This window comes from Enhydra lutris, unplaced genomic scaffold (genome assembly GCF_002288905.1).
Source record: "Enhydra lutris kenyoni isolate GAN:26980312 unplaced genomic scaffold, ASM228890v2 scaffoldscaffold11, whole genome shotgun sequence".
Classification (NCBI taxonomy): Eukaryota; Metazoa; Chordata; class Mammalia; order Carnivora; family Mustelidae; genus Enhydra; species Enhydra lutris.
In genome coordinates this window covers 20,687,824-20,714,563 of record NW_019154095.1, presented here as the reverse complement: position 1 = coordinate 20,714,563, position 26,740 = coordinate 20,687,824, and the positions used below count along the sequence as shown (strand labels likewise).

Here is a 26,740-nt window from a genome sequence, read left to right as displayed (position 1 = left end):
GAAGTGTGTAAACCTGGCGATTCACAGACCTGTACCCCTGGGGATAAAAATATATTATATGTTTATAAAAAATAAAATTAAAAAAAATTTAAAAAGTTAAAAAAATAAATAATAAACAAACGAACAAACAAACTTATATTTTCTATTTCTATTATTGCCTAGATTGATTAAAAGTAAGAAGACTGGGGGTGCCTGGGTGGCTCAGTCAGTTAAGTTCCTGACTCCTGGTTTCTGCTCAGGTCATGATCTCATGGGTGGTGAGATTGAGCCCTGCAAGGACTCTGTGCTCAATAGAGAGTCTGCTTGGAATTCTCTTCCTCAGCCCTTATCCCTTCTCTCTCTCGCACTGTATCTCTAAAATTAATTAATTAAGTAAGTAAGTAAGAGGACTAGACTTTGGGCTAACTTAAGATGCACTTAACATCTCTCTATCTCTCTCTCTCATTGGTGTTTTCAGTGAAATGGGAACATGGTTATTGTGATGTGCCATTGGCTCAGTGTTTGCTGAAGTGCTCTATGACCTATGCTATTACAGTTAATTCCATAGTGAAGGCAGATATTAAAGACATTGTCTTGGGAGTTTGGAAGGAATTCTTAGATAAGACCTTACTATGAGGACTACCTAGGTAGGGTTACCATACCCTAAGATCTTATTCTCAATTTATAGGTCCAAATATGTGATTTTGTTCAAAGTAAAAAGTGATCTTTCTTTAAAGAAATAAATTATGCTTATAGTAACTGGAACATATTTGCAAAAAGACCTGTGCTCAGCATTACCTCCCTTTCACATTTCTTAGAGACAATAAGAAATTACATCTGTGAAGCAGACCAGATTCCTAGCAGTGTTCAGCATATTTTCTCTAGTGTTTGAAAAGAGCTGGGAAGCCAAATTACAAACAGAGTTTAGTGGTGCTTTACATAGGCTCTCAATAAATATTTGCAGAGATGTGATAGCTTTTAACTCTTTAATCACTTCTATACTTAACAATGCACAACTTCGTTAATAGGTCTTCCTTCCGGGTTTATAAAATATAAAAAATTAGACCTGTATTTGCACAATGTGTTCAAAGGGACATTATTCCACCTATCCCAACATTTGAGCAAGTGAGTGGGGGACCCATTGGACACAATATTTAGTGAAGTCTCTACTGAACATAGAAAATATGTTATTTTTAACTCAGACTTCTCAGTGTTTAGTATGGTAATACGCATTGTGAATCCGAGTGGGAATATATCATTTAGTGGTTTCCTAAATTTAGCTGAAAACAGAACTTTCTCTTTCACTGGGTTTATAGTAATCCTAGTATTCTATTTATATTTTGGGGAAGACAGACATGTTAACAGTGAAACTGTAGGCTTTATGCCCTTGTTGCCATGATTAAAATATGGGTGTTCCTCTGTCACCCGTTTACAGATGACAATCTTTAGGGAACATAACATTATTACTAATTCATTATTTATTATTTTTCTTACATCAAATGCCTGGGGTTCTTTCTAGATGTTTCCATTTAGCACTGAGACAGACGATTTGTTTGTAGTAGCAGGCTGGGTTTTCCAACAGCGCTCTTCATTAGCAAATGTCTGTCTTCTGCCACAACTGCTTATCACATTCTCTCGGCTTAACCTTAATTTCAAGTTAAGGTGGGGCAATGCTGGTGCTTCCACGCACTTTTAAAGTTGCTTTATACAATTAATATTACACTATTAGATTGAGCCACATCAGTAACTTTTCTTGGTAGTGATTCCAAGAGATATTCTATAGGAAAACATTTTTTCTAGAGATATTAGACATAAAATGCCTATGTGTTTTAAGTGTTCCTACTATGATCTGTTTTCCATATAAATATAGCTATAATCTATTTCCCATTATTTTATGTAAATACATATATATATATAAATATAAATATTTCTGGTCCTTTATGTATAGTCTTATTGGATTTATTGAACTCATCCAATTTTTTTCTCCATTTACGGGGTGGTTGTGATCGTATCTGCCATGTCAGATTAACATATTTTTGGTTTTAGTTTTATTTTGTTTCAGCATATTTTCATTCTGATGATTTTGTTAGTATGGGATTACATATGTTATATGAGGTTATTAATATGCAGATTGTTAGAAAAAGAAGGAAATGCTTGTCAAAGAATTCTGTTAGCAGTAGAGGAAAATTTGGAAAAGAAATTGAATTTCATTTTATTTTGTTTTTAAAAAATAATTCACATATTTAAAAGAACACCAATGCAAATGAGAGATACAAAATGCAATGTTTATTGTTGTATTTAAATATGAATACATTAAACCCTTTTCACAATGATGACAGTTATATATAAGTTATGAAACTTTGAAAAACTATTGGCTATAAACAAAAGTAATAAATGTTCCAGATGATGAAAGATATGTTATTAACAATAATTTCTAAAGATGTTTCCATATAAGCTGAATTAGAGATCACATTCCTAGGTCTGTCAATTCTTATCATTCTAGAGTTTATTTTCTAATAATAGACAGTACTAAGTACTAAGGCAGGCCAATTAAAATGAAAATAAAATACAGGCTTATAGCAAACAACACAGTAAAAACATACATATAAAACAGGCTGTCAACTTACATTTTGTTTGTTCTTTTTCTTTTGCTTAGGAAAAAACAGCTCATTATAAATTATAAATAACATCAGCTTAAAGCAGGTATGAAAAAGAAAAAAAAAGAAAATTGTTTAGATATTTTAAAGAGAATTTCTTCTTTAATTAGGAGTTGGGAATTAAACAATTTTTAAAATTCATTTTGCATATAGAAGAGAATAAATAACAAAAAGACACTTAAAAGTGGTTTGTAATTGTTTTTGAACAACCTAATACTTCCATCTCCTTGTATGGTTCTTTACCTTATTAAAAATATTTAATCCCCAAGGTCTCACAAATAATTTATCATAGTAGGCTTCAGTTTGTCTCTAAATAGCCTCTTTAAGGTCATTTTCTCATGCAAATTGAAGTATAGAATGAATATCATTAGGTAATCAAAGCCATAAAAAAACATGTTTTTATCTCCCTTTCTAATCAGTTTCTTTTGAAACAAAGAAAATAAATGCTAATAATTTGGAAGGAATTTATCTTTGGTTTTAACCAGAAAAATTATTTAAGACCTATATTTAATTATCTTCTGGCTACTAGCTCCTTTCAACTTGAAGACTTTTTAAAATATTTAATCAAGCACTTGGGGTGCCTGGGTGGCTCAGTTGGTTGAACATCCAACTCTTGATTTCAGCTCAGGTCATGATCTCAGGGTTATGGGATGGGCCTGAATCAGGCTCAGGCCCTGGGCCTGGAGCCTGCTGAAGATTCTATCTCTCCCTTTCCGTCTGTCCCCCCCACCAAATTCTCTCTCTTCCTCTGCCCCTCTGCCCTCTCAAAAAAATTAATAAAACACCAGATTTTATAATTGTTTAACAGTCGCCTCAATTTTTAAAAATTTTCTCAATTCTATGTCAACATGTTCATTACTTTGAAAGTTACATTTGCCTGTTAAGGCATAATTCAAATTCTGAGGGTAGCCACCATCTAAACAGCTCTCCCAATACCAGACAGCTAAGCGTCCTAAAGAACTTTGTATAAGGACAGAGTGCACTAGGGTAAGATCACTGCAAAGTTATGGGTGTGGATATTAAATTAAAATGACATGGCGGGGCGCCTGGGTGGCTCAGTGGGTTAAAGCCTCTGCCTTCGGCTCAGGTCATAATCCCAGAGTCCTGGGATGGAGCCCCGCATCGGGCTCTCTGCTCAGCGGGGCACCTGCTTCCTCTTCTCTCTCTGCCTGCCTCTCTGCCCACTTGTGATCTCTGTCAAATATATAAATAAAATTAAAAAATAAAAAAAAAATGACATGGCTATCAATATTCTTTGTTTACATTTGTATCTATTATTTATTTTAATGTCTGTTTCTCATAATATATTCCAAAAACAATATTTCTCAACAAAGTATCTTCCACCTTGTCCAAAAAATCAAGTACATGACAATTATAATAAAGATTGTTTGCAGTTTCTACAGATAAATTCCATGGATTTTGGTGATTATATGATTTTTATAAGGATTTTTCTTTTATTTTTATCATGTAAAGATCTAAATTCTACTGATCAATCGAATATTCAAGCATTCAGTATCTACATATCACAAAACCACTGTTGGAAAGACTATGCTAGAAGAAGGAGTAAATACATACATGAATAAGATTATTTACTTTTTAAGAAGAGAAAAAAATGTCCACACAGTTAACTAATATTATAATCAGAATATGATACACTTTATGAAAAAAACGCAAAGATAACAGTTAGGATATACAGAGTAGAAAGCTTCAAACCCAAGCTGTCTGGCTGCACATTCCCTTCTAAAACGACACCACACTGTCAAGAATAGGTTAGTGATTTGTGAAATTGCTAGGTGATGAATAATTGCATCATAACCCTAATGATGGTAAAGCTTGATGTAGGGTCTACTGAAATTCAAAGATAATCTCTCTGAAAACAAACAATATGAATTTAATAATAATGTGAAATAAAAATTTAAGTTATTTTTAGTAAAATATTAATAATGGTTAAAGCTATTGAGTACTTCAACAAAAGTAAGGTATTATTGTGAGCTCATTATCTTCTCGAGCAATCCTTGCAATAAATACATTAAGTTGTGTTTTTTCCTATTTTTACTGGGGATAAATTTAAGGTGATAAAATTATTTAAATTAAATAAAAAAAAACAAAGAAATTAGTCAAGTTTAAACCTACATAAGATGGAGATGACAGAGCCAAGGTTGAGGCCTGAGCCATAGGTATATTAAATTCTTTACTTTCTGGTGTTTTGGCGATATCATCCTTAGGTGCAAATCCAGAAGTTATTTTCTCCTTTTTAGGTGTTGAAGGGACCAAGAATATAGTGAATCAGGAAAGTATAGTGACAGTAAGAATAAAATCACTTTCAAATGCTCCTGCAGAAGAGAAACCAGATTATTTCACTATCTCATAAGTTATTAATGGTTTTGGTACATGCATATGAGGATCAGACTGATTATACTGACTATATTATGCATCTCTGTGTATTTTATAACTACATGTAGATAACATGTTAGAACTTGAATATTCATTTCTTAATTCAAAATAGGAGAAATAAAAGGAGGGACAAATGGTCATGGTAGAGTGAGGTTAGATTCTAAACACAATACTGCCCTAACCCTCCTGTATTTATACAGGGGAAATCTATTCTTCTAACTTAAATGGAACAGATTTATATGCCCCAAGTCATATATTTTATAAAAAATATAAAAGGAAAACTTTGAGTTTAAGATTCAAAACTTTCCAACATTAGATATGCATATGGCACAAGTAATATCACAGTTAACTTTGGATGTCCAGTTCTTTTATTTCTAACCATCTTATGAAGACATTTTTTAAGATTAATGTTGAACTGGGAATTATGTTTATGATAGAATTTATTTCTATTGTTCTCAGTTAGACCAACAGTTGCTTTAGGTGTTTCCATAGCAACTTCATGGGGAACATTTCAAAACACTTCCTTCCAGCAGGCATTCGAGAATATATATGGGCAGTCACTGTGTGAAATTTAGTCAAGAAAATCACTCAGGGACAAAATAATATTTTAATGTCATGTGTCACTTTGTATATTCTTTCTGAATTACAGAGAGTTTGGTCTCCACTCTGTTTCTGCCCACTGCTCAGGTGTTCTTCAGGCTTCATGATGTCTGGAATTTTTCTTTTACCTTTAACATCTCAAAATCTGAAATTCTACTTTCTGGCGATAAACCTATTATCAATATTTCTCATATTGAATTTGATCGTTAATCAATGATTTGTTGTCATTCCCTAACCCTGTGCTATTTTTGCTGTCTAACATTGGTGTTCTGGCTTTACTTGTCTCTACCCAATGAGAAAAATGATGATCAGCCGTTTGAGGAGCATCATTTTTTGCTACTTTGGCATGCCACATTCTTATCACCTTCGGTCGTTTCTGCTTAGCAAATCCTCAATATTGAGTCTCTCCCTGTTAATTCTGCCAGCTTCTGTTCCTAGATAGGTATGATATTACCATATGACACTAATTAGAACCAGCAAATAGGTGACTGTGTAATTGATATCTAAATCAGAAACACTTTTCACTTTGAAAATGAAAGAGGATATTAAGATATTATAAAGATATATATATATCTTATATATATATAAGATAAAAAGATATTATAAAACCAGCTCTGTCTCAGAGAAACTGGGGTGTGTCCTTCCAATGAAAGTAGACCTATTTTCTCATCAGAGTAAGTCTGCAGTGATGCCTGAAATTCTTTTTATTTTTTTAATTTAGTTCTCTATCAGACATTTCCAGTGTTAACTCTAAGTTTGAGTCTCAAGAAATAAATCCCTTCATCCATCCCAAGTTTAATTCAACAGAAGTAATTATTCTTTCCTTCCATTAGAAGATTGAGACCTTACCATGTCAAAATATCTCTGAGTAGTCATTTTCCTTGTGTGATTTTTTAAAAAAAAGTCCTTTAATTCTTACTCAAAGTTCTATTCATTGTTATATTACTTCAGTGGCTTTCTTTTGGGGAGGAAGGTGGAGCCAGGTGGTAGAGTCTGGGGCCATTATAATTTCTTGGTTTTCTTCTTACACTCATCATAGCCTCCCGGGATGTATGAAATGCTTCTAGTCATTATCTAAGAGTTTATCTGTGGTTTTATAGACATCTTTCTGTGAAGGACTTGCTCCTCCATTATAGTAGATATAAGCGTGCCTTAAGCAATTGTCCCTCTCCAATCTTCTTTCTTGCATATGTGCTAGTTGATGGAGAAATATCTGAATTTTCAATGATATCTCAAAGTTAGGAAATCCAAAGCTAAACTCATTTTGCCATTGAGTGTACAAACTTCATTATTCCAATTTAAAAAATTCACTGCATTTCCTTATTGGGTCATAGTAACAAAACCTGGGATTAATCATAAATGTCCCTGTTTTCAGCATCTCCAGATCAAATTAGTCACCTGGTCTTGTAGGCTGTTCTCCCACCACACTTTTTTTTTTTTAAGATTTTTATTTATTTATTTGACAGAGAGAGATCACAAGTAGGCAGAGAGGCAGAGAGAGACGGAGTGGGGAAGCAGGCTCCCTGCTGAGCAGAGAGCCTGAAGCGGGACTTGATCCCAGGACCCTGAGATCATGCCCTGAGCCAAAGGCAGAGGCTTAACCCACTGAGCCACCTAGGTGCCCTACACCACCACTCTCCTTACAGTTATTACCAGGTTGTGCCTTCTTACTGATATTCTGTCAGTTAGTCCCACATAGTGCTCCTACCAGATTAATCTTAAAAACCTTAACTCTGGTCATTTCAAGCCATTAGGCTATTCAAGAAATTTTTATGTTTCTTCTTCTTTTGGTATAAGTATAGACTCCTTACCTTTGCATTCATGGCTTTCCTTTCACTGGCTTCAAAACATACTCCCAGTTGTTTTTTCTCACAGTAGTCCATTTAGTAAGATTGTATGGCGTGCTATTTCTTAATGTTACAGAACATTCATTCTGTTTCTCCTATGGACAGCTCCTGTTGAAACACCATATTCTCATAGTTAATCTCTTCCATGAGAAATTGTTCACTCTTTTATCAAATTTGAAATCTTTCTTTAATTCCCATTAGCATTCTGTTCTTTTAAAATTTATTTTATTCAATCTCATAAATGTTATTTAAGTACTTGTTTTATCCTCCTTATAGGGTGTTGTTTTCTAAAGGAGAAGATATAAGCATTACTCATGGTTTGAATACAGGAACACCAAGCTTACTTACACTAGCCAATTATTAAGTACTTGTTGAAATTGTGTAAATGTGACTATTTGACTACTGTAGAAATATGTGATAACTGTAATGTAAAAATATTGTTAATACTCTCTGCAAGCAAAATTGTTTCTAATAGATAGAAAGAATAATTATACCCCCAAAATAGTTAAACTGGCTGATGCATGAAAAAAGTACAGGATTTTTTTCATAGATAAATCCTAATCTCTGATAGAGCTAAGACTAGATATCCAGTCCTTAATATACCTTTTTTCCTGTTCACTTTAAACAGAGCCCTCTAGAGGCATGCAGACTGCTGCAGTCATTCATGAAGTAGATTCAGTCTTTGAGTTTCCTTAAATCATCACTGATTTGAGCTTACTGTTTTCTCAGTTTAGCCCTAAGAAAATTATGGCCAGTTATTCATTCTCTAATTAACCTAAAAGTGAACTATATTTCATTGCTTGTAGGATGGTATGGGAAATCTGAGAGTCACCAAGAAGGGAATCCGACTTGAAGGTATATCTGAGTTTCTACTTCCATTGTATGTGAAAGAAATTCATTCCCGAAAGGTATGTGATACTGGCTTTGGCTTACTGTGAAAGATAATTTAGAGGTTATGTTTTAGCTTGAAATAGGAGGCTAAAACCCCTTATCTCTTCAGTATGCATTTAGTTTCCTTAAGCTAAAGATTGATTTGAAGAAATCAAAACAGTGAAACAATGGAAAAATCAGTGGAGGTTAGTTTTAAACTGACAAAATTAGAGAACCATTTTGAATTAAACTGCAGTGTTGCTTTGGTTAGTCTATAAATTCGCCCCTCTATTTTTCAATAGAAGTAAAAAATACACAGTTGTAGTAATTTCCAAAGGGGCATTTGATACATCATGAATAATTTTTGCAGGAAATATTGACTTGGATAAATTATTTTATTTTAATATATTATAAATCTTTTTAGCTCAAATCAACATGCATTTTCTAAAAAAGATGAGGAAGAGTCTTAGTATAGAAATTCCATTTATTTTTGGATGAACATTATTTAAAACAAGACTATCCTTTCAAATGTGTGTGTGTGTGTGTGTGTGTGCGCGCGCGTGCGCGCATTTGCCTTGTGGGTATTTTATCAGTTAGCAGCATGCTAAAAATCAAAAGATTATAGCTTAGCCATTGTGTATTTTGGCTTCAGGGTGTTACTTTTCAAAAAGTAGCAAGTATTCTTGGGTCCATGAAAATAAAACTAGAATCTTTCAAATCTATTGTGCAAATGTGTGTATGTATGGAAATTTAGTAAGTCAGAAAAAATGGAAAACTTGTTATTATATAAAATATAATATATTGGAAATTATTATTGGAAATTGGAAATTATAATTGGAAAGATTATTAACCTTACTTCATAAATATGAAAGTCTATTTTAGGCTAGAATAATTTTTAAATATTACCAATATATTAGCAAATGGGTTTCATAGTAAGCCATAGTTTAATAATTTGTTTCAAAGCCATTTTCCCTTAAACATCAAAGGGAAAACAAAACAGAGGATTATTTTTATGAAACTTATTAGGTTAATTGCCTTAACTTTAAATTTTATTTTGTTCTATATGAACCTGCAGAGCTTCACAAATACATTATATTGATTACCACTCTAGGTACTAGAATTTTACACTGAAAGATTACTTGCTGGATTTTGGGGAGACGAACAATATGATAGACACATGTATGGAAACCTGACCTTACTATAAAAACTGATTAAATTTAGAATTAAAAAGTTGTATTTTTGTTTTACTTTCTTTTTATAAAAACTTAAAGACTAACATGCATACCCAAGTTAGTGCCTTCCCCCTGACTAGACATCACCACCACTCACATATTTACTGATTTCTTCTTGTGGTTGACACTATTAAACTGTTGAGTATTTGAGGAAGTGAAAACTTATGCATGGAAATCAAGACATTACTTAACACAGGAAAGTGAGAATAATCATAGGCAGGAACTTCTTCGAAAATGCATTCCACTGACAAGTCCAGGGACAATCTTCGCAGCCGTTTAGATCAATTTGGATGGCTGCCTGGGAATCCAGCTTAGAGAAGAGTTTAATCTTCTCAGCCAGACATTTTTGAGAGTGTAACAACAGTGGTAAACCAGGATTGTCCTGGGAAATGGGGATATATGTTTACACCACCCGTGGACCAAATAAGAAAGAGTCCACTAATGTGTTAGCTTAAGAGTATGAGCTGGTGGCAGTCAGTCAGCTCCCTAACCTTCATCCCTGGGGAAGTTCAGAACCTCAAGTTCATAAGCATTTCCAAAACCCTCTGTGTTGATTGAAACCTTTATGCTCCTTTCACATCCCAGACCTGTTGCTTGGCCTCCCATCTCCTCTCTTATCTTTTGCCTCTCAGTGACAGCGAAGCCTGGCACAGTGAGAGCAGGTGGGACTCTGTGTCCTCAATAGTCAGACAGGAGGCTGGATATGAGAAAAAAACAGAGATCCATTTTCCACTTTGGAAATTTCTCTATACACACACTATGAACACAAATAAAGAGAAAAATATGTCTTTTATAAACAATTCCTGGGTTAGGATTCTTTCGTCCATGAATGTATGCAATTGTTCATTCTCTTCCGTAAAGCCTATTCACTGTTTTAAACAGCCAGCCACAGTTTCCCTGAGTCTGAGTTTTCTTAGTAGTAAAGGGAGTTTCGAAGAAACTTTCAAAACACTGAATCCTTAGATTAAGAAAGAATACCAAAATTTCAGTAATACTAATAGAAATGAGATTTTTAAAAAACCCATTATACATTTCAGTATTTGCATACATTTTCATGTATTCAAATATTTTTATGATAAAATATTAAAGTTCCAGTAGGTCTAACTTAAGGAAATCTACTCAATTCAAAAGATGCTTAGAAAGATTCACTTAAGATGAGAAAAATACTACTACTATGTACAACAATTTTAATTTGTGTGAATTTTTTCCTGCAATTTTGATTTGTGTGTGTGTGTGTGTGTATGTGTGTGTGTTTTCTTAAATTGAGGCCAGTGGGTAGCTTTCTTTATATTTTGTTAGTATGCCACTCTGAAAGAAAGAATTTTCTTATTTAAAGTAACTTCCTGGTTATGTAGGAATTTAATCCCATACAACTAGACAGAGCAATCTCTATTAATCAAAAAATGCAGTTGCCCACAGACACATACGTCTAATCTCCTAACCTAGTAAACCATGTGCTGTTTCTACTCTGAGCTAACTGGTCCCCTGCACCAACCAGCAGATATTTGAATAGATAGATAGATAGATAGATAGATAGATAGATAGATATTTGAAGTTTATTATTATACATCACAGTTTACTCTCTTCTCCATGCTTTAAAAAAAATCAACCTTTTTAAAATGGTCCATTATTATCAGTACAGAGGAGAATGTTATATTCTATGTTTGAAATATCTGAAGAATTAGTATCTTTCAGAATTAGCAACATTATTTTCAGGGAGTAAGTACTTACTGAATATTAGTGAAGTTAAATATATAGTTTACTTTAGATAGGAAAAGTACAAAGGATATGGGATTTAGGGCTACCTTACATAAATGATAACAATGACAATAAGATTTTGAATCAGTCTTCAATGTACATGATCTAACATGAAGTCAGAATCTTTGAACTGTCAGGAAATTAGGACATGTAATCATCAGATTTCCCCCCCCCCAGGGTTTCATGAGTTCAGAGAACTAAGGTGGTTAAATTACCTACATTTCACTGATTCTTGCCCCCAAAATTTGCGTTGTGCAGTTCTTTAGAACTTTTTGTTTTACCTAGCCTCATCTGGTATTAACTGAACAGCTCTCTTATTAATTTTTTTCTGCTCAAATGTCCTTAATTAAGGTGGCACCTCACTGTTGATCCCTATCCCAGCATCCTTCATCAGGATCTGATAATTATGCAGGGGAACCACTACCATATAATTCCAATTCCTGTACCTCCTCAACAAAGCAAAGTGGAATTTGAGCTCTTGGGACTCCTGTGTTAGCACAGCTGGGAGTAGGGCCATGTTCTCCCTTTCATGTACACTCATTTCACCTGGCTTCAAAGCTGGGATGCTCAGTTCTTGGCACAACCAGTTTTTGGCCTTGTGTCTTCAATTATTTTTTATAGAGTTCAGACACAAAGCCATGGGGCTGGACAAACATAGCAAACCTCTTCCCTATATACACAACATACCCAACTCAGGTACTTTGGCAAATATCGTCCATGCAAACCAGTACATACAAAGATATCTGCAAGCTTGTGTAACCGTTTTATTATCATCATTATTATCATTATCATTTTAGTGTTTAAGTGTTTAAATTTTAAGTGTTTAATTAAGTGTGTATTATTTTACTATAATGTCTTTAAGTTAAAAACACAAATCATGCCCTAAATGATTACATACAGAAAAGAAGCTATTAACATATGATAAACATCATCCCAATTAGATAATTACACATCTGCACAAATGAAAGGGTAAGTATGGAGAAAGACATGTACATGATATTTTTAATTAATACGTTACACATGCTTTAATAAATGAAAAATCTGAAATAAATGGGAAAACACTGCTGAACTTAAGTATTTCTTTATCATAAGGATGTTTTTTAAAAAACTTGTCTTTATGGTTAAGAATAAAAGACTATGAATATCATTAAGAAGCTGGATGCATTAACTCCATGTTTTAATTTCAGACAGTGTTCATTAACTCCCTGCAGTGCAGTCTGAGGTGATTAGCTCCTCTCCAATTTCTCCTTATCCCTCTTCATTTTCAGGGTTTTTTTTTGTAATTATATTATTTTAACTTTGTCAGAGTTCATAATATTTACATTCTGTTCTGCAACTTTAATTGTGTTGGCACTTTGGTCTTAATTCTACAGATAGATGGCTGTGGTACTAACCATCAGCTCCTTTTATTATGGCTTCTTCATGACTGAGTTCATTATTCCAATCATTTCCTCCTTACTTGTATTTCATTGTTAATTAGTTTTGTTTGTTAATCCTTGAAATATTTCATGCTGAAGGTGTCTCACTATTGTCTTTATTCCTTTCTGGGAATATTACTAATGGTTCATCCCTTCTTTTCCTGTTAACTAATTGCTCTCTTAAATTCCACCACTGAATATTGCCATAAAAAGTCTTCAGGCAGCCTGATATGTTTCTCCTGCTGATGACACAAACTTTCTGCCTTGATGCCAGATACATTTTTGCCATTTTATTTTAAGGAAGTGTTGTCAAATGTATCACTCAGTATCTTTCATTTCCATATGTTTGGGGCTTCACTTCAGAGAAAGCAATAATTCTTGTGTTGGATCATCTTTGTTGTGCACAGCTATAATTTCTTTAATTATTTTTAAACTCTTTATTTTTCCTCTGAATGCAAGTAACTGTTATTATCTGCAGTCTTTCTTCCATGTCTTTATTTTTCTTCACATGAATTTTGCCCTTGCTCTAATGCTTTTATTTTATGTATAAGGGTATTCTGATTATTGGAATTTTCCATACATCCGTAGTCTCCTTGTAAATGGTATTAAGGTATTTTATTGTCTTTGAGCTATGGTTTTATTAAAATTAAAATTAATCATTCTAAAGCTTAAAGCACTTGCCTGACCTAGTTTGAATGATCTCTAGTGAGTCACAATTTGAGGTAGGGGAACTACTGTCTAGTTACTTTGTTTCACCAGTGAGATGGTTGTTGGGAAGGGAGGATAGATGGGGATTGCTTTCCCTTCTGAGGTACTACTAAATGACATGCCAACTAGATGTGGACTATTTAAATTCTGTAGGTTTTAGTGGCCCTTTCTGCCTCTGAAGAATTTTTTCAGTGGTGTATTTATACTTGGTAGACTTTTTTTTTAGTACCACCTACTTTACCACCTTCTTTCCCTCTATCCACATAAGTTTATTTAGGTTAGACTTCTCTGAAATATATTAACACTCCTTCTTTTCTTCTGGTGATATGGATGAAAGTAGGGTAGGGATACATGTTCTAAGGTACTATGAAGTAATCACTTTCTTTTCTTGGCTCCCACTTTTTCAAGTTTATAGGGTAAGCTTAAATCAAGAAATTGTTGGCTATTCCAAGAAACAAATACATTTTAAAAGAAATATTTGTGGGATGCAGTTAAGATCAGTTAAGCATCTGCCTTCAGCTCAGGTCATGATCTTAGGGTTCTGGGATGGAGCCCCATAGTAGGCTCCATGCTCAATGGGGAGTCTGCTTCTCTCTCTCCCTTTGCCCCTCCCTCCTACTCAATGCTGTCTCTCTTGCTCTCTCTCTCTCAAATGGATAAATAAAATATTAAAAAAAGAGAAAGAAGTGTGGTTTAAGTTTTTAAGTAGTAAAGAAGTTTCTGAAAACTTTTCTATTTGAATATATAGTATTAGGAGAAATCCTTCCTTCCCTCCCTCATTCCTTTCTTTTCTTTTCTTCTTTCTTTCTTTCTTTCTTTCTCTTTCTTGGCCAATAGTCCCTAATACTATAATGTGAATAGTCCATTTGTCCTATCACTGATTTGAACTATGGCTTTCTCATACACATTTTTTTTAAAGATTTTATTTATTTATTTGACAGACAGAGATCACAAGTAGGCAGAGAGGCAGACAGAGGAGAGGAAGCAGGCTCCCCGCTGAGCAGAGAGCCCGATGCGGGGCTCTATCCCAGGACTCTGGGATCCTGACCTGAGCCGAAGGCAGAGGCTTTAACCCACTGAGCCACCCAGGCGCCCCTCTCATACACATTTTTAAATGTACATGGATTTATTTCTGGTCTCTGTTCTGTTCTATTGACATACTTAGACAAAAACCAAACTTTAGGAAATTTTTTTTTATTACTGTGAGAGCAAGTTCTTTTTTATTACTCTTTTTCAAAAGTTTTTGCCTATTGTGCATTTTCTCTTCCAAATGAACTTAATAATCAGCTGTCAAGTTTCATAAAAATTCCTCTTGAGAACTTAATTATGGTTAATTTAATTTGTGAGAAATTGACATCTTTATAGTTTTGAGTTATCCTATCTAGGAACATGGCTTCTCTTTTGATTTTTGTTTTTTTTTTAGAACTTACTTTGCATTTCTTAGGAACATTTCTTAAATCTTTTTCACATAAGTGTTACAGATTTGTTGTCAATCACGTTATGGTTCTTATTGCATATAGGAATAATGGCTTTTCCATTCACTTTTCTCATTGGTCTTTATGCTTATATAAAAAAGCTGTTCTTTTTGGTTGTGGATATATTCTGGCCATTTTCCTGAAATTTTACTATTTCTATTATATTTAAAATCATTCAGTGGCCAATAATGATTTTTAATAATAACAGCTAAGATTCAGCTTACACAAGAGCTTTTGAGTCAAATTCCTGGTTTCCAATTCTGGCTCTGTGAGAAAGCAATTGTGACTAATTACCTTATTTAACCACTCTGTGCCTTACTTTTATCATATGTAAAATAAAGTTCACAGTGGATCCAAATGTTTTTATTATTAAAGTAATAGTGTCCAGCCCTACTAAGAGAAATATAACTTCTAAGGAAAGTCAAACATTACATTAAATGCTTTGCATATTTTAGCTCATTCATCCTTACTATGTGATATGTATTATTATGAAAGACAGTATATTTTGAAAGAGTTTAAGGATTTGCTGACACACTGTAAATAATACATAATAAGAGATAATCTAATATTATATCATAATTTTTTGTTCTGAATATTCACTATTAACCAATTGGGGGAAAGTAGGGAGTGAGGAAAGATTGTGAGCACATTTTTGGAACTGTTAATTTGCCCAATAGGAGAGCATGGATTTCAGGTTAGACAAGTGGATCCATTAAGTCTGGATTTCATGTTGGAGGTACAAGCTAGAGATATAAATTAGAGATATTGTCTGTCTTTCTTTCTGTCTGTGTATCTGTCTTATCTATCTGATTTCAGACAAGATTAGACAAGAATATCAAGTAAGTGAGTGTAAATAGAAAATTTAAGGAAGTTTATTGAATGAATCCAGGGTATCCAAAACTGAATAGTTTAGAAAGAAGTAGAAAAACCAAACACAGACAAAGGAAAGGATACTGAAGTAAGAGGAAAACCGAAAGAATGTGTTATCTTGGAAGCAGAAAGAAGAAAGTGTTTCTAGGTTGATATAGTGAAGAACTGTTCCTGATAGGCAAGTAACATGAAGACTGAAAATTTATCCTTTCATTATTAGCTTGATTATACCTTAGTCAGAAATAGTTATTTTTTTAAAACTACTTATTTACCTTAGAGAGAAAGCATGAGCAGAGGGACAGAGCGGGGATGAGAGAGAATCTCAAGCAGACCCCCACTGAATGCAAGGCCCAATGCAGGGCTCGATTTCACAACCCTGAGATCATGACCTGAACCGAATCCAAGGGTTGGACACTTAATTGACTGCACCACCCAGGTGTCCCAGAAATAAAATAGTTTTTTTAATCACAAAAATAGGTTTTTTATCACATTTTAATTTATCTATTAATATGACTTTTATTTTTTAATGTATTGATGAAATTTCGTGAAAAGATATTCAAACATCTAAGCATCCTTTATTACTGGGATGATCTTTTTTTGTTGTTCATGAGGTAGCAATTTTTTTTTTAGGTAGCAAATTTTTATTAAACAATCCTGAACATTAAACTTTGTACTTTACAAACCATTTTTATATATATTTCCTTACTTAATCTATACGGCTATCCATGAGGAGATATTGTCTTCATTTGCATATGGCAATCCAGCTGCCTTAATTCACCCAACGTAAATCTTAATACTGTGACTAGAATCTCAGTCTTCCTGTCTTGATTCACTGCTTATAACAATTCATTATACTCTCCAAATTAATCATTTTTTATACATTCTCCAGGAAACCCACATTTCTATTTATGTGTGTAGAATGCTGTGCTGAATGCATGGAAGAAGGCATGGGGATAGTTTGAGCATAGTAGGTAGTAGACCTTATTTAGGAATAAGAGAAAAAATAATACCATAGGAAAAAATATGTATATATTTTAGGAACAAGGAAATATACATATATATTTAGGAACAAGAAAAAAAATAATACCATAGGAAATTTTCATTAAACTGGGAGACAGTTTGAAGTTGCAGAATATGTAAACGTAAGTGAAATTACTTATCAAGGGAAGTATTCCTTGGACTTAGAAACAACAAAAATAACAACAATAACAATGGCAGCAACAAAAACTACAGAGAGACTCCAAAAAATAATGTGTATTTTTTTCTAGAGTGGTGATTGTCCTCTCACTAGTGTGGTCTCCCAGACTCCACTGAAGCCTTGTGGAGAAATCGAGATTTTCTCATCACCTCATACTTAACCAGCTACCTTTATAAACAAACATTAAACAAGTTACATGGTTCTCTTCTCTACCAAGACACATACACACATACACACACACACACACACAGAGCCCTTCACTTACTACTTTTCAAGAAAATGTGTAAGAAAATGATACAGCGGGGCGCCTGGGTGGCTCAGTGGGTTAAAGCCTCTGCCTTCGGCTCAGGTCATGATCCCAGGGTCCTGGGATCGAGCCCCGCATCAGACTCTCTGCTCAGCAGGGAGCCTGCTTCTCTCTCTCTCTCTCTCTCTCTCTCTGCCTGCCTCTCTGCCTACTTGTGATCTCTGTCTAATAAATAAATAAATCTTTAAAAAAAAAAAAAAAAAAGAAAGAAAATGATACAGCAAACCAAGAACAAAAGAGAAGCACCCATTAGCTCAGGTTGCTGTTATGTACAGAATCAGAATTTTCTTTGGTGGGGAGCGGGTGGGAGGCAATCTGTTGCAAAGAACCTGGAACAGGGATATAGTAAATGTAGAGTAAAATTGATACGCTAGTAAATATTACACATCTTTTAATGCTTTACAATAATCTGATATAACAATATAGTTCAGTGGTAGGAATTACCTGCCTGAAGGAGCACCAAAAATTAAGCAACAAATATTTGCTCATTCATCTCCAATAGCTCCTGCTACCAATTATTAAGTACTTCCCAAATGCTAACTGCTATGTGAAGGCCCTGGTATGCATGCTTATTTAATTCTCACAGCAACCCACATGAAGTAGACATTAGTACATTCATTTTACAGATGAGAAAAAGCATGTGGCTTAAAGCAGGTATATAATTTACCAGAGAATTACAAAAAGTTGTGGGACAAAGATCAAATCCAGGTTTGTCAGACTTTTATAACCTATACTTTTAACTACTGGGAAATCTCTACATCCATGAGTGGAATAAGCCAAGTCTTGTCAGGAAGAAGGTGAAGGGGACTTCTCCAGAATTCCATTATTATTGAATATGTGAAACATTCCATACTTCCTATAAAGTATGTTTTTTAAAAATCCTTGCTATAGCATGTGTTTTAAAATAGGTACTTAGACCCTTTAGTAATTTTTCTTGCATGAGATAAAAAAATAGACACTTGTTATATTGAATGCCACTTTCTAGCAACTGGGATTTTGATGAGGTATCAGTGTCATTTCTTATAAATGAGCTAAAAGAAATTGTACTTCAACTAGATTTCTTTACTACTGCCAAAGTTGTATCTACATGAGTGTGTGGGCACACAATTGGTATATAGGATCATCTTAGTCATGATGAGGAGAGGGATTTACTGAAAATGTCCAAAGTTCTAGGAGCAGACCACAGAGAAAATATTAGCAACACATACTCTAGCTCAGAGTTTTTCAGACTTTTTTTAATATGAGCCATAGTGAGAAACAAATTTTACACTGTAGCATGGTATACACTCTGACTTTTTTTTCTAATCTACTATATTCTAGTGGAGTCATTCTATTTGAACTTTGATTGAATTAAATAATTAATATTATATATATATGTATGTGTATATATATACATATGTGTGTGTGTATATATATATATATATATATATATATACAATCCACCAAATTGATTTAATGGCCTTTTAATGTGTGTGATTTGAAAAGCTGCCCTAGCTATTAGCTCTTCAAATATTATGTTCAATTTGGCAAGGTATTTTTTCTTTTCTTTCAAGTGTCACAGATGTAATGGATTCTACAGTGGGGAATATGTAACACTTTATTTGAATTTCAAAGGAAAAAATACAAAAGGTATAAATACCATGAAAGCACCAATCCTGTGTTTTGACCACTCCCTCCAACTGTCTGGTAGATTAATAGCCCAGTGAAATTTTTAAACTTATTAGTATGTGTGTGTACAGAAAAATATATACTTAGTGAACGCTTATTTTACTGAGAGAATGAATGGTTAGTATATTTTAAAAATATAAATTAAAACCACACAAAATGATGTTTCTCTGTCATGTTAGACAAATGGAATAGGCAGCCCTACTAGCCCTAATATTCTGTGTTTGTTTCAAAAGTTTTTAACCAGTAGAAACATGAGGTGACTTAGATCCTAGAACTGCCATGTATAGCATAAGAAATAGTAGCCATATTAACTTCATACTTCTAAAGAAGCAAAATAGTCCTTGCTTGCATTCTCTAAAAAGAATTGAAGAGAACAGACTAATTTGGAATTTTCAGAGCTTTATGGGTTTATTAGGATCCTGTCTGTACTTGAGCCACAAAATGATCTGCCTTGTATTTCTTATAACTATGTTGTTGCTTGATGAAGTTGTTTCTATTAGATTACACATTAATTTTTTTTTCTCTAGTTCTTTGTCCTGGAGGTCAGCTCTGGGAACTGAGTTTGGAAATATTCTCAGTGACAGCATTTTCACTTGAATTGGGTGTTCCACACTAGATTAGTATCTAAGGTCAAGCTGGTATACCTCCATAGGAGAGAATTTCAGCTGGGCTTTAAACAATGATTGGGGTTTGAATTTGAAATTACAGAATTTTTATGAGCAAGAAAATAATTTATAAAAGACAATGTCTAGGAAACATTAAAAAGAACAGTTTGATTTGATGTGAGGAATCATATCCAATCCAGGCTGGCACACCCTAAGTGTGTCCCAAGATTTTCCAGGGGGTAACAAGGCATGGAGTTATCCTTTCTAGACTTTCAAGTTGGAAATGTACTCTTTCCTAAATTTGATCTGCCTGTGAAGGACCCTGTAGCTGCTCCTTCTCTTTTTCCTGCTTCTCTACCACTACCTCTCTTCCTTGTTTTACAGAAGTAAAAAGCTGTCTTTGGTCTTTTTTTTTTTTTTTTTTTTTTTTTTTACAGTTTTAAAACTATTGTTGAGAGTATAAGAAGTTCAGAGTGGGAGAGAAGTTGTTGGTTAAACAATAAAAAAGTTTAAAGGTACACTGCCGAGGAAGTAAAAGTAAAAAGTTGATAAATAGATTGATAAGTCAAGAAATTAGAAAGTATCAGTGGCTGAATAAGACTGTTGAAAGGGCAGCTTAAGCATTCCTCCAGACCATAAACTCATGGCAGAAATCTCTCTCTTTTAGAATTATAAATCAATATAAGTTAGTTATCTTGGGGTAATATTAATATACATATTTGAAATGAAACATTCAATTTTTTTTTTTGATAGAAAGTAAGACTGGTTTTACTGAGGATTTGGGTTAGATGGCAGATGTATTCTAGCATTTGGATAAGCTCAATGTAGAGCTCCACAAAATTGGAACATTCCACAAAATATACATTTAAAATACATATACAGTAGGGTGCCTGGGTGGCTCAGTGGGTTAAGCCTCTGCCTTTGGCTCAGGTCATGATCTCAGGGTCCTGGGATGGAGGCCCACATCAGGCTCTCTGCTCAGCAGGGAGCCTGCTTCCCTTCTCTGTCTCTATCTGCCTACTTGGGACCTCTCTCTCTGTCAAATAAATAAATAAAATCTTTTAAAAAATACATATACAATAGAGAGTATAAGATAATTTATCCCTTGTAAACATTAGACTTTATATCCCAAAAATATTTCAAATATCAGCTTAAAAATATTTGAGGGGATATAGTTTTAAAAAATATTTTAAGTAGTTGCGTGAGCAAAAAAGCATTTGAAGAACAAAGATATAAAGGAACAGGGGAACATTGATTTGGAATGCAGTTTATGGCTTTATACACGCAGGGTTTGAATGCTAAGGAATTTGGAATTTATCCCTAAGGCACTGATACTCTAAACTGCAATATTATCTTACTTTAGCTTAGTATACTATATTTCAAGTTAATGAAACACATTTCTTTAAAAATAATAAGCAGATTTTTCATTAACTGGAAAAGCTTTTCATTCTTACCCATTATTTAGGGTTGCTGTATTTTAATATGGTAGACAATCATTCTTTTTAATATTTCTGAGACATAGAATGTTAAAAATTTTATTAAAAGGCATTACACCGAACCACAATGAAATATGTTTTTTAAACAGAAATACTCAGTATCTTAATACTAAAATCCATTACTCTTAATTATTACAAATTAAAATATTCATATTTACTCAATGGATGGTTTATAAATGATTTTTAGATATGAGATTGTTCTTTTAAGTGAGATCTCGCAAAAAGTAAAAGCAATATATTGCAAATGGAAATGAAGATCTGGCCCATCCATGAGAAGAATCTGTTGGATCTCTGATTCTCCTGCATTATACCTGGAAAAAGACTGGTTTTGACCAATATTTTTAGTGTCATCCTACACCTTTTTCATTGTACACTCGGGAGAGCTATCACAATAAAATCTGATTACAAATACTGTAACTACCTTTCTGTCCACATTTTATCATAGTATGCTTCCTCATCACTGTAAAAGCTCATACTTCATTATAGTCACGATTTTGCTTTTTCAGATACTTCCCCCTTCTCTCATTTTCCTTTGATTTGCATTAATAAAATAATTGAAAGATTTAAAGTATAATCTCTACTTGTTAATTTTCTATCTCCATAGCAGTTGATATCTCTTTTGAAGTAAAAGCAGCCTCCTATAAATCAGAACCTGCTTTAAATAGCACATGTGTGACAAAATAAGTAATCTTTATCACAAACTTACTAAGATATATCAAGATCCTAAGAAAAGAAAGAACAAGTTCATTTGATGTAATTTTGGTTTTATTAATTGTATTAATGCTAAATGTAACATTACTATTACAACAAATCTATATGTTGCCCTTGGTCATCCTGTGTTTTAAGAACTTAAAGTCACGTCCTGCAGCTTTACAAATTTGGTTAGTACAACAGTGTTTTTGGTTGAATCTTTAAGATTTTTTATATATAGCTTCAAGTCTTGTTCTATAGCCTATGAATGATCCAGTTATGTCTATAAGAGTTGTGTGGATTTCCAGGGAGCTTAGGTCCTCTCGCTCCAATTTTCTGTCACTGTTGAACGTTTTGGTTTGTTTTCCCCCTGTATAATATGAAAGGTTTTACTTCTGTTATGGCATTTACCCAAATATGGATTTCTTTCATTTCCTGGATTTCTGTATTTTCTTAATCCTCTGAAATGAACAGATATATTCACACATGATTTTTTTTTTTTTTTTAGATTTTTTTTATTTGTTTATTTGACAGACAGAGATCACAAGTAGACAGAGAGGCAGGCAGAGAGAGAGAGAGGGAAGCAGGCTCCCTGCTGAGCAGAGAGCCCGATGCGGGACTCGATCCCAGGACCCTGAGATCATGACCTGAGCCGAAGGCAGCGGCTTAACCCACTGAGCCACCCAGGCGCCCCGCACACATGATTTTTTTTAATTCTGTGAAGACCTCACAAAGTTTTAAGGAGATGGAGTATTTACATTTTGATATGCAATATGGTAATATGCTTTTATTTTACAGGATGTCTAAAATTTCATTTAAAATTGTTTATATATAGGTATTAGATATCCTAAGATATAAAAGCATTTCATCATACTACTGAGTCATTCTTGCATTTCTGTCTTATTTTTCTTTCCCTCCCTTTCAAGAACAACTGAAAAATTCTTCTATGTGAATATATGTTTGTGTATTTTTTTAAAAAAAGGAAAAAAGATGGAAAAATGCCCACCAATTGGTTAGTAGAATTTATATTAGATAATGAAATGAAACATGAGAGCAGAATACAAATTTAGTTTAGATACTTCAGTTTTTTAAATTATTATAACAAGCAGATGTCACAGGCCAAAAATTTGAACTCATTTCAAGGCCCTAGTTTTCACACTATCCCTCAAGATCCCGGAGGTTATTGTAATTTTCCTCTCTTTTCTCTTTAGTTAAAAATCTGGAGAAAAGAGTCTTTCTTTCTTAAAAAGAGGCGGGGAGCTAAGTCAACCTACATAACTCAGGAAAGGAGAAAAAAGAGTGGAGAGAGGGAGAGAAAAGCTAGAAAGTACTGGAGGCATTTGTTAGATTCTATAAACATGGATGGGGCAGAAAAATAATTATGTATTCAGATTCTTTTAATAGATATTTAGATATGCAAAGTAAGGTTTTAAACTGTTAAAGTTTGCTTTGTGCTGTGAACTGTTTCTTTGACCCTGACACCACTCTAAGGCTGAATTACATGGTTTTAGTCTTTAACCAGGTCACAAAATTATTATTTTAGAAATTTAAATGTCTCAGAAATAAGGAAGGAAGCAATAAGAGGCATGGTTAATTAAATGTCATAGCTTTTGTATGCCCTATAGTCACTGCATCATTGCCTACCTATGCAGTAGTTATTAGTTAAGTAAAGTTTATTGTAGCAGTATTTTCCCCTGATAAAATATTTAAGTTAAGTTCATTTTATTCTCTCTTTCTTATTTCTTGAGATGTAAATTATTGTAAATAGTGGTCTTCAGTAAATTTTAAATGTAATTAGTAATTGTCTGCCATTGCATTTCTTCCTAGGAAGTGTTTGTGAGGTGAATTATATTTCTGTTATTCTTACTTTATTCTGAAGTAGGAAAAGAGAAATTTGACATAATTTATACAAATGCCTGCATTTATTGCTTTTTGATCTTTTTAAAATCAATCCTGAGGTAACACCATGTCCTTCTTGCCCTCTTCATCTGTCTATGATTTGCAATCAGCATTTCATGTTGCATTTCACTCAGCGTACTAGTTTCACTATCTTGGCTTCTTCTTCCGATCATGAAAATCTAAAGGAGGGAAATAGAGTCAAAATGCTCTTGGCCATACCGGATAACACAGTTTATCAGAGAAAACTTGGGAAATCATCCAATATAGCAAAATTCTTTGCAGAGAAAGTAATTCTAATACTTCCAAGTGCTTTACACTACATTTGACATAATGTTTAATTAGCTCAGTAGTCATTCAAACATCTAACCTTGTATGTTATCTCAAAATTCATGAAATTAGTGGACAGGTATATGGTTTTAATAGGGAAGAATATAAACTATTAATTTTGGTTAATTAGGAATTTTATATCATACTATAATGTCACATTTAACTTAATTGTTTGCTTTAATCATGTTGTTTTATAGACTATTTTTTGTTGTTATAATCGTTATGAAAAATAGTTTAATTGCTGATCAAGATAACCTTTGCTTAAAAAAAAAAGCTTTAACATGAAAGTTAATACCTTAAAATCATAAGCATTTATTATTCCTCTCAAATTGTTGCATATCCAGGCAGTTTTTCTGGTTTGTACTGACTGGCCTGGGAATGGAAAATCTAGAATGACCTCACAGGTCACTTGTCAATTGGCTATAATGGCTGAGATGACATTACATATGGTCTTTCATCCTGTATATTAGTTCTGGCTTGATTACATGATAATGCAATGGTTCCCAGCAGCAAAAGAAGTCAGCCCCTTGTGCAGGTGCATCTCAAGGCTCTGCTTATGGTCAGTTTGTCCATGACACACATGTCACAAGATTAGCCTATACAAGTCACAAGATTGAGTTCAAATTCAGTGGATTAGCCTATACAAGTCACAAGATTGAGTTCAAATTCAGTGGAGAATTTGCCTCTGTCTCCTGATGGTAGAAGAGTAAAGTCAGTTTACAAAAGATATACACCCATGGGAAGAATTTGTGGTCATTCTGTAAGCTACTACTGAGGCTATCATTATTTCTGGTCTTAATAATTTTATAATACTTTCTTTTATTTTGTAGTTGACATGTAGTTGACATTTGCCAGTATGAATTTCAATGAAAGATTGAGTTATACACTTATACAATTGTTTTAAAAGTAACATTTTAAATTAAAGTTAACATGAATATTTTCACTTAAAATCAGATAAGACTCCTTGATTTTTGCTGTTTTATATTTATGACATTGAAGATATGGAAACCCTGCTCATCAAACAGTTTTAGAAGTCTTGGTTTGGCACCATTGAATCTTTCCTGCAGTTTTTAAATAAGATATAAATATTAGAAATGTTGGATATTGTGATCATATCAATAAGTGTAATTTATGTGGCATTACTATGATTTATATGGCATCTATCATGCTAACCAGTACCCATCTCTTGGAATTTATGTGATTATGTTTTCCTTAGGATAGTAATAATAGGTTAGTTGTTGATATTGATTGTCCTACGAAGGTTTATAGCTTATCTTTATATTATATTAAAATAAACACTAGCAAACATAAGATACATGTCAATCTATTTGATTTAGAATCTTTACATAATAAAGCAATGTAAGCTAATAATAATACTTTGTATGTGCTGCTTGTCTCAAATTTGATTCAATGAATATTATAGATTTTGATGTAATTACCAGAGTCTATATTTCCTAATTGTTACTAATTGATAATTTCACTAAGGCTAAAATCTCTAAACTTGGTTCTCTTTTATTTTCTATATCAGGCAATGTTTTACGGCTTTACTATAACCAAATTGTATTTATAATTAGTGTGAAAATAGGTGTGCTATTTCCAGACTTAAAATTGAATGGCTACAATTTCATTTCTTATTGAAGCATAATTGAGATATATTATATTAGTTTTAGGTTTACAACATAATGATTTGACATTTGTGTACATTGTGAAATGATTACTACATTAAGTCCATTCACCATCTGTTCACCATATAAAGTCACAATTTTTGTTCATATGATGACTTTTAAGATTCACTTCATTAGGGAGAGGGTAGTTGGGTTATGGATATTGGGAAGGTATGTATATGGTGAGAACTGTGAAGTGTAAACCTCGCAATTCACAGACCTGTACCCCTGGGGCTAATAATACATTATATGTTACTAAAAAAATTAAAAATTTTAAAAAAAGATTCACTTCATTAACACTTCCAAATTTGCAATACAATATTATTGACAAGAGTCCCCATAATACATATCCCCAGGATTTATTTATTTTATAACTGGAAGTTTGTCCCTCCTGATCTCCTTCACCCATTTTGCCCAACCTTCCAAACCTCCTGCCCTCTAGCAATCACAATTCCGTTCTCTGTATCTATGAGTTTTGCTTTGTTTTGTTTATTCATTTGTTTTATTTTTTTAGATTCCAGATATAATTGAAATTATTAATAGAAGGAAGGAAATTATAAAGATCAGGGTGAAAATAAATGAAACAAACTAAAAAGATATAGAAGAGATCACTGAAACTAAAGAGTTGCTTCTTTGAAAAGATTAATGAAAATAACCAATTTGTAACTAAACTCACTAAGAATGAAAGAGAAAAAGCTCATATAAATAAAATGAGAAATTAAAGAGAAGTTACAACTGATAACAAAAAAATACAAAAGGTCATAATGGACTACTTTAAACAAATATATGCCAACAAATTGGACAACCTAGAAGAAGTGGAAAAATTCCTAGAAATATATGATCTTCCAAGACTGAATCATGAGAAAATAAAAATTGGAATAGACTAATGACTAGTAAGAAGATTAAGTCAGTAGTCAAAAAATTCCCAACAAACAAAAGTACAGGATCAGCTGGCTTCAGTGGTGAATTCTACCAAACATTCGAAGAAGACTGAATACCTGTCATCCTCAAACTCTTGCAAAAAATTGAAGAAGAGGGAATGGGCCAACATTGCCCTGATAGTAAAACTAGACAAGGA

At 33.3% G+C, this 26,740-nt stretch overlaps 1 protein-coding gene across 1 annotated transcript in view; it reads left to right on the top strand.

Moving 5' to 3' along the window:
* The window catches only part of LOC111144542 (sarcoglycan zeta), a 471,067-nt gene that overhangs the window by 259,687 nt on the left and 184,640 nt on the right, over nt 1-26,740 (top strand). Inside the window, exon 2 of the mRNA XM_022498868.1 lies at nt 8,284-8,385. Within this exon, the coding sequence (XP_022354576.1) occupies nt 8,284-8,385 (102 nt within the window). The remainder of the gene's footprint in view (nt 1-8,283; nt 8,386-26,740) is intronic.